Source organism: Macaca fascicularis, chromosome 7, assembly GCF_037993035.2.
Source record: "Macaca fascicularis isolate 582-1 chromosome 7, T2T-MFA8v1.1".
Classification (NCBI taxonomy): Eukaryota; Metazoa; Chordata; class Mammalia; order Primates; family Cercopithecidae; genus Macaca; species Macaca fascicularis.
This window is the reverse complement of record NC_088381.1, coordinates 50,906,098-50,924,310: the sequence shown is the minus strand read 5'-3', so window position 1 is coordinate 50,924,310 and position 18,213 is coordinate 50,906,098. Positions and strand designations below refer to the sequence as shown.

The 18,213-nt window shown below is 52.7% G+C and overlaps 2 protein-coding genes across 29 annotated transcripts in view; one reads left to right on the top strand and one right to left on the bottom strand.

Annotated features, from left to right (window-relative positions):
- PML (PML nuclear body scaffold) overlaps positions 1-5,175 on the bottom strand; it is a 54,253-nt gene extending 49,078 nt beyond the window's left edge. For all 22 annotated transcript variants that reach the window (XR_012415146.1, XR_012415147.1, XR_012415148.1 and 19 more), the window contains exons 1-2: positions 5,017-5,175; positions 1,516-1,988 (exon numbers count right to left, since the gene is read on the bottom strand). Coding sequence is in view for 16 of the 22 variants with exons in the window: in XM_005560012.4 (XP_005560069.1) it covers positions 1,516-1,988; positions 5,017-5,145 (602 nt within the window). In the remaining 6 variants the exon portion in view is untranslated. The remainder of the gene's footprint in view (positions 1-1,515; positions 1,989-5,016) is intronic.
- Positions 5,176-5,348: 173 nt separating this feature from the next.
- On the top strand, positions 5,349-16,746 carry STOML1 (stomatin like 1). 7 transcript variants are annotated; one of them, XM_005560011.5, is made up of 7 exons: positions 5,349-5,406; positions 9,522-9,628; positions 10,704-10,853; positions 11,159-11,362; positions 14,449-14,644; positions 15,081-15,290; positions 15,819-16,746. In XM_005560011.5, exons 3-7 carry the CDS (start codon positions 10,725-10,727, stop codon positions 16,010-16,012), a joined length of 933 nt encoding a protein of 310 aa, XP_005560068.1. In that variant the 5' UTR covers positions 5,349-5,406; positions 9,522-9,628; positions 10,704-10,724; the 3' UTR covers positions 16,013-16,746. The 7 variants fall into 7 exon arrangements, with proteins under 7 accessions (XP_005560068.1, XP_015308539.1, XP_073852436.1 ...); XM_015453053.4 differs by having other exon boundaries at positions 15,078-15,290; XM_073996335.1 differs by lacking the exon at positions 5,349-5,406 and adding an exon at positions 7,689-7,770.
- The last annotated feature ends 1,467 nt before the right edge of the window (positions 16,747-18,213 follow it).

Here is an 18,213-nt window from a genome sequence, read left to right as displayed (position 1 = left end):
AAATTAGCCAGGCATGGTGGTATGCACCTGTAATCCCAGCTACTTGGGAGGCTAAGGCAGGAGAATTGCTTGAACCCGGGAGGCGAAGGTTGCAGTAAGCCAAGATCGCGCCACTGCACTCCAGCCTGGGTGATACAGGGAGACTCTATTTCAAAAAAAAAAAAAAATTAAAAAAAATTTTTAAATCCAAAAGATATAACCAGAGATAAAGCCAATTTCCCCTAATTTATTGCAATTTCAATCAAAATCCAATGAATATGTAAGTTTTAAAACTGCACAAATTGTAAGAGCAAAAGAAACGCATAAATTTTTTTCCTTCGAGGAATTTGTTCCTGAATTCCTTAATTAATCCCTTAATTCCTCAAAGGAAACAACAACAACAACAGGCAAAGGACCTAAACAGGCTATTCACAAATGAAGAAACACAATGGCCAATAAACAAGTGGAAAGCCACTCAACCTTTACAACAAGCTAAGAAATGTGGTGATACCAGCTGTTGAGAAGTCAGAGGGGAAAGCTTATTCTGATAGTGGGGGAAGTTTATCCTAAAGCAGGAAACAAACCACACTCAGTTTAGCAGATATGTAGTTTAGCAGGTATGTGGTTTAGCCATATATAGTTCTGAGTTGTCAAAAACAAGGGAAAAATGCTTCCATTTTGCAAGTGGATCCCTAAGAACCAAGAAGAGCCTTCTATAAACAATCTATTTCTGATGGTTGAAAGTTCACATAGTTATGCTACCATTTTGGCTAAAAGAGGGAAAATAGGACCTGAGAAGACTGCTGCTACCTGCATATATAGTCATAAAGAAACTCTCAGAAGAAACATTCAAAACTACCTGTGGATGGGAAGAGGGAGAAGTGGTGGGAATTAGACAGTTGAGGATGGACAGAAGACTGCACTCTCTCTCTCCTCTTTATAAATTTTGTTCGTGAACTGTACAAATGTATTACCTATTAAAAAACTGAATTAAAATCTGTTTAATAAAAACAATTACAACTGGATGTGATTTTTTTTTCCCATACAGACACTCTCAGATAGCACTGCCTGGTGTTAATGGTCTCAACTTTTCAGACAGAAACTACCTACCTGCCTCTGATCCTAGAATCCAGCCTTACTGAGATTCTCTGTCAGCGCTCATGGAAAATTTCACTCGAAGACTTTCTAAAGGGCAGTTTGGTAACATGTATCAAATGTAGAATTTCTGTCCCCCTACAGCCAGCAGTGGCACTTCTAAAAATTTATCCTGAAGAAATTACTGGATAACAATGCAAAGATGATTCTGCAGCATTATTTATTACAGGAGGAAACTGGAAACTTACTATCCACCTGCGTGGGGACTGGCAGCATAAATTGCGGTCGTCACCACGGATGCTGCATATCTGCAGACCACATTTAGAGTTGCAAGGCCCCAGAAGCTCCTTGTCCTCAGCTGTGTGACTCTTTGGATCTTTGCTCCTCTCACCTCTACCTGGTTCTTGGATGCACCATCCCACCCTGTGCCAGCCCACTCACCTGGTCAGTGTAGGGGTGCGGTGGTTGGGGTTGGAGCAGAAGATATTGTTGGTCTTGCGGGTGCCATCCAGGAACTCACGCACGGACTGGTTGCGCAGCTCTGCTAAGGGCCGGGCCTCGTGCTTGAGGAACCACTGGTGTGCCTCGAAGCACTTGGCGCAGAGGAGCTGCTCGCACTCAAAGCACCAGAAGTCGGCGGACTCTTTGCAGCGGATGCACGCAGCCTGTGCATCCACAATCTGCCGGTACACCGACAGGCGCCGTTGCAGACTCTCGAAAAAGACGTTATCCAGGGCAGGCGTGTCTGCACCTAGGGGCCAGGGCGCCTGGCAGATGGGGCACTGCATGCCCGACTCCTCCAGGCATCCTGAGCACAGCGTGTGCAGACAAGGCAGCAGCTTCGGGCACTTGGCTTCAGCCTGGCATTGCTGGCAGCGCAGAAACTGGAACTCCTCCTCCGGAGAGGGGGCTTGCTGGGGGACCAGAGAGGCGGGTGAGGCCTGGAGAAGTCCCAAGAGCCCCCACCCACTGGCCAACCACCCTTACAGCTGGAGCCTGGAGTAGGACCTCATATTCCATTCCAGCCAGTCATTGGATGATGCAAAACCCTGGCTTATCAGCACCCCAATACTCCCACTTATTCAGGCCCTCCTGCTCTCACTGCACCATTTATTGAGCATCTACTCATCACACACAGTACTAGGCCCTGAGATATAAGAGGTATAGGATACATTCTGCCTTCAAGGAACTCAGTTTGGAAGGTAGATACAGTAAGTACCAACCTCATATAAAGTGCTTAATGCACAGTTTGGGGGTTCATCAAAGAGGTAAGCATGGAACAATCATATGACCCAGCAATTTCACTCTTACATATATAACCAAAAGATCTAAAAACAAGGACCCAAACAGATACTTGTACAACAATGTCCAGAGCAACATTATTCACAATAGTCAAAATGTAGAAACAATCCAAGTATCCATCAACAGATGAATAGATAAACAAAATGTGGTCTACACATATAATGGAATATTATTCAGCATTAGAAAGAAATGAAATTCTGATCATGCTACAACATAGATGGACCTCAATGACATTATGCTAAGTGAAATAAGCCACACACAAAAGGTCAAATACTGTATGATTCTGAGGCAGGAGAATAGGGTCTGGAGGCAGGGAACCTAAGGCCGATTCCCTCTGACTTCCTAGAACTAAATCCAAAGGAAAACCCGAACTCTCCACGCCCAAGTAACAAAAGGACCAGAGGCTACTCTCTTTGCAAAACACCCCATTTCCTGCCTGGCAGATGGAAAATTGAAAGCACCTCTGATTGGTTGCTTTCTACAACCAATGGGGTGAACACCAAGTGGCCAATGGGAAACCTCTAGGGCATATTTGGAACCCAGAAGATTCTGTAACTTGGGCCCTTGAGCCCTGCTCCAACCCATCCCACCCTGTGGAGTGTACTTTCATTTTCCATAAATCTCTGCTTTCATTGCTTCATTCTTTCCTTGCTTTGCTGTGCATTTTGTCCAATTCTTTGTTCAAAACGCCAAGAACCTGAACAACTTGCGGTCAAGACCGTCTACTGGTAACAATTCCACTTATATGAAATATCTAGAATAAGTAAGCTCGTAGGGACAGAAGGTAGATTAGAAGTTACCAAGGGCTAGGGGAAGGAGAAAATGAGGAGCTATTGCTTTACTGAGACTCAGGACACACCACTTCAAAATATGACTGCAGGAGGCCAGAATATGCCACCCTTGAAATATACTTTGTTGGCATATTTTAAGCTGGTTATTCTGAGAAACTGCTGATACAGGAATAGCTCTGAAAAGCTCTCCTTTTGTAAAACAGAAAGGCATTTGCATCCCAAAGAAAATCTACATTAGTAAAATGGTCTATATTAAAAGAGGGCTGCTCCAGACAACTCTTATTATCTAAGAACTTTTTATCTACATAGCAAGACAACAGCTCCTCTCCTCACCCTCCCATAACTTGTGTCATCACCACCACCCAGAAGCTCCAAGCTCTTTTCTGTGGATCAGGATGTTATATAGGCTTCAATCATCTGACCTTTCTTTGAGTCTCATACTTTGTGGGACTCCTGAGTATACATATGTAATTAAATATGGGTTTTCCCCCTGTTAATCTATTTTATGACTATTTAATTCATAGCCCAGCCAAGGAAACTAGAAGGGTGGAGGGAAGCCATCTTTCCCTCCCCTATGGTTTAAAGGGTACAGAGTTTCTGGAGCAATTAAAAAGTTCTGAAAATAGATGGTGGTGATGGTTACACAATATTGTGAATCTACTTAATGCCACTGAACGTTACACTTAGAAATGGTTAACATAGGAGCTTATCCGTTACGTATATTTTACCACAATTTTTAAAATACAAAAGCAGTCCGGGCATGGTGGCTGACGCCTGTAATCCCAGCACTTTGGGAGGCCGAGTTGGGCAGATCACGAGGTCAGAAGTTAGAGACCAATCTGGCCAACATAGTGAAACCCCATCTCTACTAAAAATATAAAAATCAGCCAGGTATAGTGGTGTGGCCTGTAATCCCAGCTACTCAGAAGGCTGAGGCAGGAGAATCACGTCAACCCGGGAGGAGGAGGTTGCAGCGAGCAGAGATCGCACCATTGCACTCCAGCCTGGGCGACAGTGCAAGACTCCATCTCAAAAACAAACAGATAAACAAACAAACAAAAAACAAAACAAAACAAACAACAAAAAACCAAAGTGCTTAATACAGTACCTGGCACATTTGAAGTGCTCATAAATGTTAGCTAGTGTTGTTAAGTAATGTTATTCTTAGTTGTAATAATGCTTATAAAAGTTACTGTAATACAGTGTCCTCTGTACTTTCATGAAGGGGAGCAAAAGGGCCTGGAAGACAGCAGAACAAGAAACCCAAGTAGTTCCTTTGGGGGTGGAGGTGGGAGGTAGGCAGGACAGGTGTGGCAAGAGAAGGGTTTGTTAGGGAGGCTTCCTTAAGCAGAAACCACATGAGCTGGGAGGCCTTGGCAAAGATACCTCTTCAGTCTGAGCCACAGTTTCTCACCTCGGATCTGGGAAGTTGGTTTTAGTTTTGCTGTGCCTGGGACATGCTCCTGGCTCCAGGCCAGCGCAACAGGGCTACCACTTCCATCCTCCCTAATCTGTGGTCCTGCATCTGAGGCAGGGTTGACCAGGGCTCGAGGGTGGGCGGAAGGGCCCAGGCCCGGAGGCCACTGACCCTTCTCACCTTGCCCAACTGCTCCGTGGAGAAACCGCAGCCCAGCGAGGCCGCCCCAACTCCTCCGGGTCCTCTTTTCTACTCTATCCTACCCTCCCATGCCCCAGCCAAGAAGGTCAGGACCCTGGTGTGTGGTCTTCCCGCTTTGTGTCACTCTCTAGCGTACTTGACCAAATCCTCCGTTAGACCCTCTCTTCCCCACTCTCCCCACCACAGCAAACCAACAAAGCCTAACCCCATCATCCCCTAACCCAATAGTACCTCTGTAGGGCTGTGGCTGGGGCTGGGCTGACGGCCTTCCGAGGGGGTCTCGGGGGGAGGCATGGTGGGCGCGTGGGGCCGGGCGGGGTCCTGCTGGGGCCTCGGAGATCGGGCGGGTGCAGGCTCCATGGACCTCAGCTTAGTTTCGATTCTCGGTTTAGATCTTGGAGGGCGTGAAAAGAAACTAAAGGGGAGGCGTGAGCCAGTTGGCTGAGCCCCTTGAGCTGTCCGAAAGGGGAGGTGCCAGCTCAGGGCCCGCCTCTGGAGAGGAAGTGAGACACAAACTGGGGGCGGTTCTAGGGGCAGAGAGGCCGACTGTGGGTTTTAAAGACACGCCCAGAGCGGGGAGGAAGGAGAGGCGGGGAGCCGCAGACCTACTGCTGGCTTACGGTAAAGCGGGAGAGGCAGGGCAGAGCTGCAGAGGGGCAGCCCCGCCCCCGGGTTTGATCCATTCATCAGTTCACACTGGCACTGCTTCGTGCCACCTCCTGCCGGGAGCTGGGCGCACAAAGATGAGCCACACGCAGCCCCTGCTTTTTAAGAGCCCCAGATGTAATGGAAGAGCAAGCTTGCAAACGGAGACATTCTGGAAAGGAGAGCCCTCAGCTGGGACCTGAAAAAGCAGTGGGAATTCACCAGGGATTCAGGGCTGTAGGTGGTGGGGTCCAGGGGACACTGGAAACACGAAAGATAGCTCTTGCAAAAGGCATGGAAGTTTGAAACACGAAAGCCTGTTTGGGAACTAGTTTTGGCCGTTTTCAGATTTAAGAGGGAATTCATGAGAAATGATGCCCAAGAAGTGTGCTGGGACAAGATCCTAACTAAGGAGATTGGACCAGTTCTGGGAGTGATGGGAAGTTGGTGAAGGATCTGGAACCAGGAAACAACATGATCAGCTGTGCATGATGGGACGGTCACTCTAACAACCTAGGGGCACATACCCTTGTCTAGGACAGTGGCTGTGGGATGCAGAGGAGGGTCTTGAGTCAGAGATCCTGGGAAGCCAGTGACTGGAGGTGAGGGAGCAGGGTGACGCCTTGAGTGACAGCTGGAAAGGCTGGTGGATGTGAGGTGGTGGGGGCAGGAGGGAGGGGGAGAGCTGGAGAGCGGGTATGAAGAGGGAGAGGGGAGAGCCAGGTAGGTCTTCACCAGTGGAAAAGCATGCCAGACTCCCAGCTGGTGAGGGGGAAAGGGCACAGCTCCAGGTGACCTCACTGGGCCAGTGCCCCTGGCTTCAAACTTAAACCATCGCAACCACTGTGCTGGCTCCTGTGTACCCATTCTGTACTCTGTTCCAACTTAGAAACAGACTAGAAAGGATGATGATAGGGCCTGGCTCTTGTAAACCTTATAGTATGCGGGCTGGAGGTCAAGGGTTGGGTGGATACCCAACTTCCTAGGGACTGTAAGAGGCCTCAGGAGCCTGCCCTTCCCTCCAGCCTGGTCAGTACTCCCAGGCCTTTAGAGAATCAGTCCATGAAAGCCAAATATGGTGGGCAGCCATCTGCACAAGGGACCTGGAAGTGGGCTATGGCAGGATGGGGCTTTGGAGGCCAGAGGCGATTGGCTGAGGAGGCAGAGCTGGGGAAGCTTTATTCATTTATTTGCTTGCTTTGAAAGATAGCCTGCTCCCAGACTACCCCAGAGTTCTGTTGGAAGTTAACACTTCTCAAAGTAAATTCGCAAGTTGCATTCAGGTTTTCTCAAGCCCTGGAGAGGCCAGTTAATTTCAGCTACCTAGATCAAGGGGCATGCTGTTTCTAGACCTGCAGGACTGAGGGCCTCACCTCTGTGGTGCTCTGGGGCCCCTGCCCTCATGTGGCTCTGTGCTACCCCCTTCTTCCTTACACTTCCATGCTCCCCGAGGTCTGCATGTGAAACTTCTTTCTTTTTGTGCCAAAGTTCAGGCCTTCCTACTCCACCTTGATCACGGTGACCTGGCTAGGCCATTACTTAACAAATAAGTACTGAGATCTGCCCTATGCCAGTCCCTGCTTGCTGGGCTATGGGTTCACAAAGAGGAATAATTTGCAGACTATGTCCCAGAGAAACCCAAAGTCCAGATATGGCATGCCCTGCCTCCAGTGTGCGAGAAGGAGTGCTGAGAAGGCTGATAATAGCATGTCCTTGATCCTGGAGAAGATTCGCTTCCTGTAAACCCTGATGAGATCTTGCTCTCTCTCTCTGGCTGCAGTGCAGTGGCACGATCATAGCTCACTGCAGCCTCAAACTCCTGTACTCAAGAGATCCTCCCGCCTCAGCCTCCCAAGTGGCTGGGACCACAGGCAGGCATCCCCACGCCAGGCTAATTTTTCAAAATTTTTTGTAGAGATAGGCTCTCACTGTATTGCTCAGGCTGGTCCTGAATTCCTGGCCTCAAGCGATCCTCCTGCCTGAGTCTCCCAAACTGATGGATTATAGGCGTGAGCCACCGTGCCCAGCTTCCCCTTTAGCTTTTCTAAGGCTGAGTAGAAGACGGGAGGAGGCGACGACCCCAGCGTGCTCCCGGGAACACCGATCACACCCCTTGGCCCTCGGCTGCAGTTCGGTCCTCCCAGCACTGGGGACGCCATACGACAGCGGGAGCGGGCCCCGGCCAGTCTCCTCCTCCTGCGCCCGCCGCTGCAGCGGGTGGCAGCGTGGGTGAAGCCGGAAGCAGCAGCCAGCAGGGCGGGGCCGCGTAGGGCCCGCTGGTCAGGGAGGGCGCCGTGTGGCGTGCGGGGCGTGTCTCCTGTCAAAAGCCATGCTGGGCAGGTCTGGGTACCGGGCGCTGCCCCTGGGGGATTTTGACCGCTTCCAGCAGTCGAGCTTTGGCTTTCTGGGCTCGCAGAAGGGCTGCTTGTCCCCGGAGCGGGGCGGCGTGGGGACGGGGGCCGGTGAGTGGCCGCCCGGCACGGCGGACCCGGGGGGGACCGGCCGGCAACCCCCAGGCCCGAAATCTCTGCCTCCGAGGAGTCGGCCGGCCCGGCGTCATCGCACCCTACGAGGGGGGACTGAGAAGGGGATACGATGTGGAGAGGGGGCTGGACCCGGCGCCTGGTGCTAGCGCTGATACGCCCTCCCTAGGGTCACGGGGCGGTGGCCCTGGAGCCAGCCAGCGTTGCTCCTATCTTCCAAAACCTCACCTCACCACATTTGTCCTCGGTTCTTATTAGCCCTTTAGGCCTGGGAAGACGTTTCAGGTTTCTATTTCGCATAGAAGAAACCGAGGTCTAGGCAGAGGAGGCCGCCAGCACCCTAAAGGCACCTGCTGCCAAGAAATGGAAGTATTTTCACCTTAGGGGGCACCTCTAGAAGCCCGGGAACTAGGCATCTCCTGGATGTGCAGGCCAAAAAGACTGGTCCTCAGCTGCCTGTTGGATCTGCCCTGCCTCTGTCTTGCCCTCAAAGTCTTCTGTGGCTCCTTTGGCCTAGAGGCCAGATCCCACACTGTTCAGCCTGACCGCCTAACCTTGGATTTGATCCCTCCCTGGCCTTCCTGTCCTGAAAGATCTCCGTATCCAGAACTCTCTTGAGAGGCCTGGGGATCAGAGCCAGGCACAAAGTGGAGCCTCAGTGCTCTGGGGATTAGCTCAGAGGGCAGGGCTTCCTTGAAGAATGGAGCAGGGGCTCCTGACTGCTTCCTGTCCAGGGTTGGGGGAAGGAAAGCAGCAAATAACCTCATCCCAGATTCTGGAGCTGTCTTGGCTGCGCTCCCATCCTGGTTCTCCAGGGGCCAGGACATTTGGCTTGGATAAGCCTCATCTTTCTAGCCCTGCCCCTGACCCTGACCCCTAACAATTTTCTTGAATTTAAATAGGCAGGTTTTTTTTGTTTTTTGTTTTTTTATTGTTTTGTTTTGTTTTTGAAGCAGAGTCTCGCTCTGTCCCCCAGGCTGGAGTGCAATGGCGCAATCTCGTGAAACAGACATTTTTAAATGGTCATTAAGGCATTAAAGTAGGGTGAGGAATAGAAAATAATAATCTTATTCCTCATTTATGGCTCCTGTTGATAAGCTATTTATGCTCTATCCCTGTAGGCTAAGGCATCATCTTCATAAGGACTCCTGGAAAGCATACTTCTAGGGCTAATGGTATAGGAGGAATGTGTTTTGCCAGCAATATTCAGTGCATGTTTACAGATGCCCAGGTGCTCCTGGCTGCATGCCAGGTATGAGTAGGCAATATAAATTAAACGAGAAGATTGACCCCTACTCAGTCCAGTGAGGAGAGCATCATCACCTGGACTGGATTCTGAGATTGATGACTGTTGCCTAGCAGAGAATAAGGCCTTGTGAGGGTTGTTGGACTTGGGACAAATGAGTATTGATGTATGGGAGGAGGGAACAGATCCTAACTCGCAGCTGCCCAAAGATATGGGGATATTAGGCAAGGAGCCAGACTGAGAACCCTGAGAAGGAAGGAGCCTCTCGAGGGGAAGGTGGACGTAAGGTACGCTTGCCCAAGTTCACTCTACTTGCAGCTGTCATGGCAGGTCCAGTTGACCATCTCTGCTCTCACCTGCAGATGCACCCCAGAGCTGGCCCTCCTGCCTCTGTCATGGCCTCATCAGTTTCCTGGGGTTCTTGCTGCTGTTGGTCACCTTCCCCATTTCCGGCTGGTTTGCCCTGAAGGTAAGGCTGGCTGGGTCAGCCCCCAGGGTGGTTGGGCCACACAGAGCTTTGGCATTGATGAATAAATTTGCCTATCCTCTGTCCCGTCTCCCTAAATATTACCCCTTTGTGCAATGGGCTAGGCAAGAATCATTCATTCACATTGTTCAGGGGAGGAAACAAGGCTTGGGCTTGTCTAAAGTCATACTGGGAGCCAGTAGGGGGTAGAAACAAGTCCCAAACTCCTAAGTCCTGGGATCTGGACACTGGCTTTAAGGTGCACACAGACGTCTTTGCCAAATTATCTTCTCTTTGGGTTAGAATAAATTAGAAATGAAAACACCCAACCTAGCCCAGCAGGTAACACATAATAGGAATTCAGGCCTCATTTTCAATAAGGGGTGGTACAGTGGGAAAAGGATGAGTCATGGAGCTGTAGTTCAGCATCACACATGAAAGCTGTGGGGAAGGTGGAAGCCCAAGGAGGCCTTGCCCTTTGTGTAACCCTAGGCAACAGTCCCTCTCTAGACAATCACTGGGTTTGGTGTGGTCTGCCAGGGAGTCCTTAAATGGCCCCAGATCCTAGTTCTAAAACTGCCACAGAAACAAATGCTGTGTGACCTTGAGCAGGTTGCTTTGCCTCTCTGGGCCTTCATTTCTCAATTTGGACATCACTACTTCCCTAAGAGGTCCAGGGACCTAAAGTTGACAAAGCCCTTTGCCCGGGGGTGCTGTTAGGGCAGCCCAGCCTTTTCTCCTAACTAATCCAAGGACAGACAGTTTCCTGGTATGAGTCATGTCTAGCTTCAGACCATAGAGATGAAAAGTTTCTCTTAAGGATCAAGTCAATACAGTGCAGTGGTTAAGACACATGGTCTTTGGAGTTATTCAGAACTGCGTTCAGGTCTTCCCTGTTTCACTTAGGGCTATGCAATTTTTGAGCAAGTAACTTAGCCTCCGTGAGCCTTGGTTTTCTGATCTGAAAACAGAGCTAGGGATACCTAACTGTGACCCAAGTGAGGAAGGGACTTAGGCAGACGGCATTGGCCAGCCTTGGCTAACCACTTTCAACTCTTTCCCTTGCCATTGTGGACAGATCGTGCCCACGTATGAGCGGATGATCGTGTTTCGCTTGGGCCGGATCCGCACCCCCCAGGGACCTGGCATGGTTCTGCTCTTGCCCTTCATTGACTCCTTTCAGAGGGTGGATCTGAGGACACGAGCCTTCAACGTCCCTCCCTGCAAGGTGAGGGGCTTCTCAGCTGCCTTGACAGAGGAATTGGGGGCCTGTCCAGAATGTACTATGGTTCCAGGACCTTGGCCTGTGAGTCACCATCTGAGGGGGGAAGGGGGAAGAAGAGACCAGAAAATTGATGGAGGCTGGGAGGACATCCTTGCTTCATACACCTAACCCTACATACTTGGGTACACCATTTGCCCTTGAGGAGCTAGCTGCCAAGCAGGTGGGTCAAGCTGGGTGGCCCCAGTGGGCCTGACCTCCCTGCACCCCCAGCCCCTCCAGTGTCTCTCTCTCATGGCCTCCCCCAACAGCTGGCCTCTAAGGATGGAGCTGTGCTGTCCGTGGGAGCCGATGTCCAGTTTCGCATCTGGGACCCGGTGCTGTCGGTGATGACTGTGAAAGACCTGAACACAGCCACACGCATGACGGCCCAGAACGCCATGACCAAGGCCCTGCTCAAGAGGCCGCTGCGGGAGATCCAGATGGAGAAGCTCAAGATCAGCGACCAGCTTCTGGTAGGTAGCCCCTCACAAGACAGAGCTTGGGGAGTGGCACCGGCCTGGCTCCACCTGCCAGGTCACTTTGAGCAAAGCGTCAGACCACTCTGGGCCTCAGTTTACCATATGTCCCAAAAGTGTAACCACCTCTGAAGAGCCAGTGCCTGGGTGGGGCCATGAGTTGAGGAATGGCAGGTGGGCATAGACCATAACGATCTTGGGCAAACTTGTCCCTGAGAAGAGGAAGTGGCCCCGGCAGACATTCTTGGGGTCTGCCCCTGACTGCTGAGTGTTCACCCCTCACCGCTCTGCCATGATGACGCTGGCCTCTGCAGCTCTCATTCCGGGCCTGACTCATGGGGCAGGCAGGTGGGTAAAGGAGCAGGGACCCTCCCAGCCCAGTCACCTGCTGGGGAATTCCAGGCTCACCATGCAGCGTGTGCATGCTTGTGATTTTGGTTTCCCTGTTTGGAACAGAACAAAGACACATGAGGACATTTGGATCTTTTTCCTGCCTCTTCTCCATGTATATACTGGAGTTTGCCTTAAATGTCTTCTGCTACAAGATGGGGTAGAAATAAATACACATGCAGAGGCATGTCCCCTGCAGCCACACTCAACTTGTGCTTCCTCTTGTGTCCTGACAGGGGAATGTAGGTGAAGTTTCTCCCCATTCCTCTTGGCTCCTCTTTCCTCTGCCCTGGGGAATCGAGGTTAGAGGACAGACAGGGGAGTGGGATAAATGCCAGTCCTGGAGTTCCCACTGCAAGCAGCGAGGTGAAATCCCTGAGGAAATACTATTTGAGGTCCTAACAATTGCTCTCACGTGCTTAGCAGCTTATGGTTTACAAAGTCCTTTTGTCTGGCCCAGCGTGTCTGAGCTTCACGTTTTTGCTGCAAGTCAGTACTATGGTTTTATTTTGGAGGGAGGAAACTAAGGCTAAGAAATAATTTGACTTGCCTTTGAGAGCTATGGTCAAGGGCAGAGCTGAGTCATAGCCAGACCACCTGCTTCCATCCCACCAGCTCCCCTCAATCCAGTGCTTGATCTAACACAACTCAGATAACAAGTGGATAACAACTTTTATTCATAAAACCATGTCCCATGTTAATTCACCTTTAGGAAGAGAAAATTGATCTCAGTCTTGTTGCACATTTCTTTGATGTGAGAGAGGCAGTTTGGGGAAGCCATTCCCACACGAGGATGTAAGAGTCATTTAGGCCCCATTTCCCAGACTGAGTGGGCACCTGGTAGAGTGAGATCTGTGCCTGTGGTTGAAACAGAACCTCAGGAAGTCCAGCACACCGGCCTCAGGCCCTGGTTCAGGTGTACATTTATTCACATGCCTGATTTTCTTCTAGAGCAATCAGAGTCCCCACTTCTCACCTGCTGGACCCTCCTTAGCCAGTTACCACTCCTTACCTGCCAGAGGCCCAGGCCAGCTGCCTCAGCCCTTCACTGCCCTCCAGCCCCCACCACTGCCCATTGCTCTCTGCAGCAGGCCTTGCCTCCTAACACTCAGGAGAAAGACTAGGATGAGCACTCTGCTTCCTCCGGTTTCACCCCTTCAAACCCACCTGCCTCTGTGCTGCTTTCCTGCCTCTTTTCCTGGCTGTCTCCCCTCTCTGAGGCTCATCCCTGTACTGCGCAGTGCTCTGGGCCCCCTGCTGTCCCAGGATGGCTTCCCTCCACTCCATGCACTCTTTCTCTGTTACTTCTCCTTTCTGTGTAGAAATGTACTCTCCCTTTGCCCCAGTGCCCTCTAGCTCCCACTCCCTTTCTCCCCTTTTCTTCTGCAAGACTTTCATCCATGCCCCCAACCCCTGCCCCTACATCCTTCGTCTTGACCTCCTTGGGCTCCTGAGTCAGCGCTGGCCAACATCACGGTGACCTCCCACATGCCAGCCCAGTGGGCACCTCTCAGCCCTTCCCTTACATCACCTGGTGGCAGCATGCGACATGGTCGACCCAGCCCCCAGTCCCCAGAACCCCCTGCATTTCCTCCTTCCCTGTTACCCCTGGTTACTGCCACTTGTTCTCCTGCCCTTGAGTTTCCAGGGTTTCATCACTGGCCTCTTCTCATCTGTGACATCCCTGGAAGAGCTCATCCATCTGGGCTGTTTGCTGCCTGTGGACGCTGATTATTCACAACGACCTGCCCTAACCCTGATGCTTCTGTACCCTGGGCCATTTCTCCAGCTGCCTACTGGACAGTTGACTGCCCCACAGACACTTCAAGCTTACAATAGTTAAAAAAAAAAAAAAAAAAGGTTGCCGACCCTCCCTTCCCACCCCCTGTGTGTCCTCTCTAGTGAATGCCACACTCATCCATTCAGGAGCCTGACTCCTCCCCACTCCTGCCCCCTCTTGTATCATTGCACATCAAGGCAGCCCCTAACCTGGTGCTTGCACTTCTCTAGTGCCCTGTTATGGCTCAGTAGAGTTGATAGAGGCATGCCTCCTTCAGTGGATCTTGGCTTCACAGCTGCCCTCCGCCCTCACGAGAGCTGCATCATTCCTTGGCTGTATTTTGAAACAATGTCTTACTTGGTCTCCATCCCTCCCCTCAGCCCCCTAAAATCCAGCTTCCACAGCAGCTAGGAGGATCTTGCCTTAAAGCAAGTCTGCTCTGTCACCTCCCTGCTCAAACTCTTCTCTGGGGCTCTTTGTTGCTTCAGAATAAATCCAAGTAAGCAGAACTACCCCACCTCTGACCCCTTAGCTGTCTCCAGTCCTCAGCCCACAGGTGAGGGTCCAGCTAAATGGAACTCTCGTTCCTCGCAGCTCCGTGAACATGCCAGGTTTTCTTGTCCGGGGTTTTGCACATGCTGTTCCTATTGCCTGGCAAGGTCCTCTTCCACCTGAGGACTCCCTCCTGCTGGCACCACCCTCCTCTGCTGGGGGCTCACCACCGGCCTTGCTTCTGTCTTGGCACTTACTACAGCTTGAGTGGTCATTGCCCTCTGCCTGTGTCCCAGGCTAGGAGCGTCTCAAGGGTGGTGTGGTGCCTCCATGTCCGTGCACAGCCACACAGTCTGCCCAAAGAAGGTGCTCAGGAAAGGTTTGTTGAATGAATTACATTTCTCCCCACCCTGTCCTCCAGCTGGAGATCAACGATGTGACCAGGGCTTGGGGGCTGGAGGTAGACCGAGTGGAGCTGGCGGTGGAGGCCGTGCTCCAGCCGCCCCAGGACAGCCCAACTGGGCCCAACCTGGACAGCACCCTCCAGCAGCTGGCCCTGCACTTCCTGGGAGGAAGCATGAACTCAGTGGCAGGAGGTGCCCCGTCCCCGGGGCCAGGTGAGGAGCCCTGGGGAGGAGGCCGGGGGTGCTTATCAGCTTGGTGCCAGCACAGACTGCTCGCTATCCCAGCAGCCCTGTGCAGTACACACCCTGCACAGATGTTCAGCCCACGCTGACCACAGCCCAGGCAGTGAGAGGAGGCCAGGTGTCTGAGTGTGCAGAGGCCATTGGCAGGCTCCGTGGGAGGAGGCGGCAGCACCAGAAGGGCAGCTGGAAAGAGTTTTATATCTGAGGCTGGAGTAGTTTAGAAACTGAGTTTGTGGTTTAGGCTGAAAACTCAGGGGCACCTTTCCAGTAGGGCAGGAACTTGAACAAAGGCCGGAAGGGGATGTAAGAGGAGACGTGCAAAGGCCACAGTGAGTGGTCCTGACCTTGGCAATGCGATGACCTCCTCTCTGCCTCCTTCCCCAACCCTGTTGGCCATCCCCAGCAGACACTGTGGAGATGGTGAGTGAAGTTGAGCCTCCTGCCCCTCAAGTCGGTGCCAGGCCCAGTCCAAAGCAGCCTCTGGCGGAGGGGCTGCTGACTGCTCTACAGCCCTTCCTGTCTGAGGCCCTGGTCAACCAAGTCGGGGCCTGCTACCAGTTCAATGTCGTCCTGCCCAGCGGCACCCAGAGCGCCTACTTCCTGGACCTCACTACAGGTGCCGCTGCCCTCCCTGCCTCTCCTTCCCATCCAGCTTGCTAGGTTGCATGTTACCCACCCCAGTGGTGCTCTTATAGACTGCCCCCTGCTCCTGTTAATAATTTGGAGTGAACCCATGGCAGGCAGGGGCTCAGACACCATTTCCAGGCATTATCTATGCCCTGGTCTCCCCACCATCCGCAGGACAACACAGCCAGGCTTCCAATACCAAGAGGCCTGCCCATGTTACAGGCCTGCTGCCTGTCAGGCTCTGTGCCAAGTACTTTTTGTGCATTATCTCACCGACTTCTCACCATGAGCTTATGCTTTAGGAATTGTCATCTGTAAAGGGATTATCATCACAGATTTGGAAACTGAGGCTCCAAGAGTTCACACAGCCAATAAGACTCAAACCCAGGGTATTAGAACCCGAACTCTGAACCAGTACTCTCCTCCCAGTGGGAAATGCCAGCCCCTCCCATCCCCATAGCTCTCCTTCATGTTCCTCCATCCCCCTACTGACACTCGGTTTTCTTTTCCCCCACAGGACAAGGAAGAGTGGGACACGGGGTGCCTGATGGCATCCCTGATGTGGTGGTAGAGATGGCCGAGGCAGACCTGCGGGCCCTGCTGTGCAGAGAGCTACGGCCCCTGGGGGCCTACATGAGCGGACGGCTGAAGGTGAAGGGCGACCTGGCCGTGGCCATGAAGCTGGAGGCTGTCCTCAGGGCCCTGAAGTAGCAGCCTTGGTTGACTTTCCATAGCCCAGTCCCAAGCCTGGCACCAAGCCCGAGGGGCCTATTGGAGGAGGAAGTGTTCATCTGTACCACTGAGAGTTGAGGCCCTAACAAGTTTCAGGCCCAGCCAAGAGCCCATGGATGGAGGCTGGGGGAGACTGAGTCTGGCTGCCATGCACTTCTCCCCTACAATGGTTCTTTGGACAAGCCTTTGTCCATCCTGGTCCCCAGCTGAGTGCCCAGCCTTGAGCTGGGTGCACGGTGTGATGCCAGGAGGTAAGCCAGGCCCGCCCTGCCGGGCCCTACCTTGCTGGCTTCCTGACTGAAGAGGCAGGACCCACAGAAACAGCCTGACAGCAGCTGGTTTGGACCTTGTGTGAGGGACCAAGCATGTGGTCCAGGCTCTAAGCTCTGCAGTGATTGGAGAGGGATGGGGAGGGATGGGAAGGCAGCCTCTAAGAAGAGGTCCCTGTGGCAGAGTTACCTGGGGATCCTGGCCGGCCTGCCTTCCTGGCTGCAGCCCAGGCCCAGGCTAGCGGGAGTGGACATGGGAAGGAGCAGGGCCTGCTGCTCCCCTGGCACTGCTCCCGAAGATATCTGACTCATCTGCCAGCTCCATCCTGCATGCCTGGCGAGCTGGGGCCCAGGGCAGCATGAAGTAGAGCCCTGCGTTCTGTGCTTCTTACCAGAGGTTTGCAAACCTCAGACAAATAAATGTGGTGTTTACAATGTATAAAAGAGAAGAAGCCAAGCGGAGCTCCTGGGGGCATGGGGTGGGCTAGGAGGGTCCACGAGGTCCCTGCTGCCAGACCAGGCAGGGATTGACGTCCTGGTGGCTGACACAGACAGAGCCTCACAATATTTGAAGCTCTTTCTCCTGAGTGTCTCAAAGCCCCTGGAAGCAGGGATGGCGCTGGGTGGGGAGTTATCTGTTCCTCTTTGTAGTGGGGTACAGGTTCACCAGGAAAGCAAGGCACGAGTGTGCCAGAGTGTCCTGCAAACACTGAGGGACAGGCGGGGTGGTCATGTCCCATTGAAGAGGGGTTGGGACCACTGCCAGCTTCCCCTCCTGGTACACTCTGTCACTGCTTCTCCGCTGGCTGCCGGGAAGGAAACAGTCATCAAGACCTGGCCCCAGGCCCAGCCCAGCCCAGCCCTGCTTTCTGCTCCAGTACTCCCGCCCAAACCCCAGGGGCCCCAGAGAAGGGGGGCCTCTGACTTCTTGAGTCCTAAGAAAGGAATCTTACTCCTTGGGGAGACTTCTGGGAAAAACAAAACCACAAAAATCAGAGCCTCCCCTTAAGAACAGCCCCCAGCCTGTCCTCTGGCACCGTATCCCCCCTTCCCCCAGGGGTCTCTCCCCTTCCTGGGTGCCTGGCTCTGTCTTGTTTGCTGTCTGTCCCTGCCTTTGCCAGACACTGCCTTGTCCTTCCTCCTGGAGGTCCTCCACATTGCCTGAGGCACCTCCCTAAAGCCCAGCACAGACCCCTCTGTCACTGCCATGGCCATTGAGGTTCAGGTTTCCAGGGCCCCTTCCTAGAGTCCCAGGCTGCTGCACCTACTGTTGCCCCTTTGCTTACTTGGTGGCCTCTCATGGGCGCTTCCAGGGCTTTCTAGCTGAGGCTGTCTGTTCCAAAGCCTGCCTTCCAATCCCCACAGCCACACTGCGGCCACACTTTGAGGCCCAGTGGGACTTGTCCTCTATGCCCTCGCCTGGCTCTCTGCACTCATTCCACATTGTGTGTTTCTCCTCCTTGCATATATGGCTGCCCTCCCTGCTGGACTGGGAGCCTCCCACATCAGCATTCACCTGTGGATTCCTTCCATTGCTATTACACAGTATGTGAAGGGCTGCCCAGGAAACCCCAGGCATCTTCACCATGAAAGCTGGCACTGCCCTTTGGCTGGGGTAGGGCTGGGGGGTAGGGGAGACAGGAAAAATGACATCACAATTTAGGGGAAACCCAAACTCTTCTTTGTGGGCATGGGAAGATCAACATAACATTTAGGGGAACCAAAACTCTTCTGGATGTGTGTGTAGGTGGAGAGTAAGGCCTGCCCCGCCATTGATCCCCACCCTGCGGAGCGGAGCTCGATCCTGGGCCAGCACTCTAGGAATGGGGGCCTACGGGTTCTGTGGCCCCTGGGCTACAGAGGACTGAGCAGACCCTCCAATCCACAGGGGAGGGAGGACAAGGGCCACCT

Bases quoted from the DNA above. Each gene is read 5' to 3' on its own strand.
- STOML1 (XM_005560004.5), top strand. From the start codon at position 7,760: ATGCTGGGCAGGTCTGGGTACCGGGCGCTGCCCCTGGGGGATTTTGAC. The intron at 7,893-9,521 runs GTGAGTGGCCGC...TCTCACCTGCAG, and splicing joins CGGCGTGGGGACGGGGGCCG to ATGCACCCCAGAGCTGGCCC. The intron at 10,854-11,158 runs GTGAGGGGCTTC...CTCCCCCAACAG, and splicing joins TCAACGTCCCTCCCTGCAAG to CTGGCCTCTAAGGATGGAGC.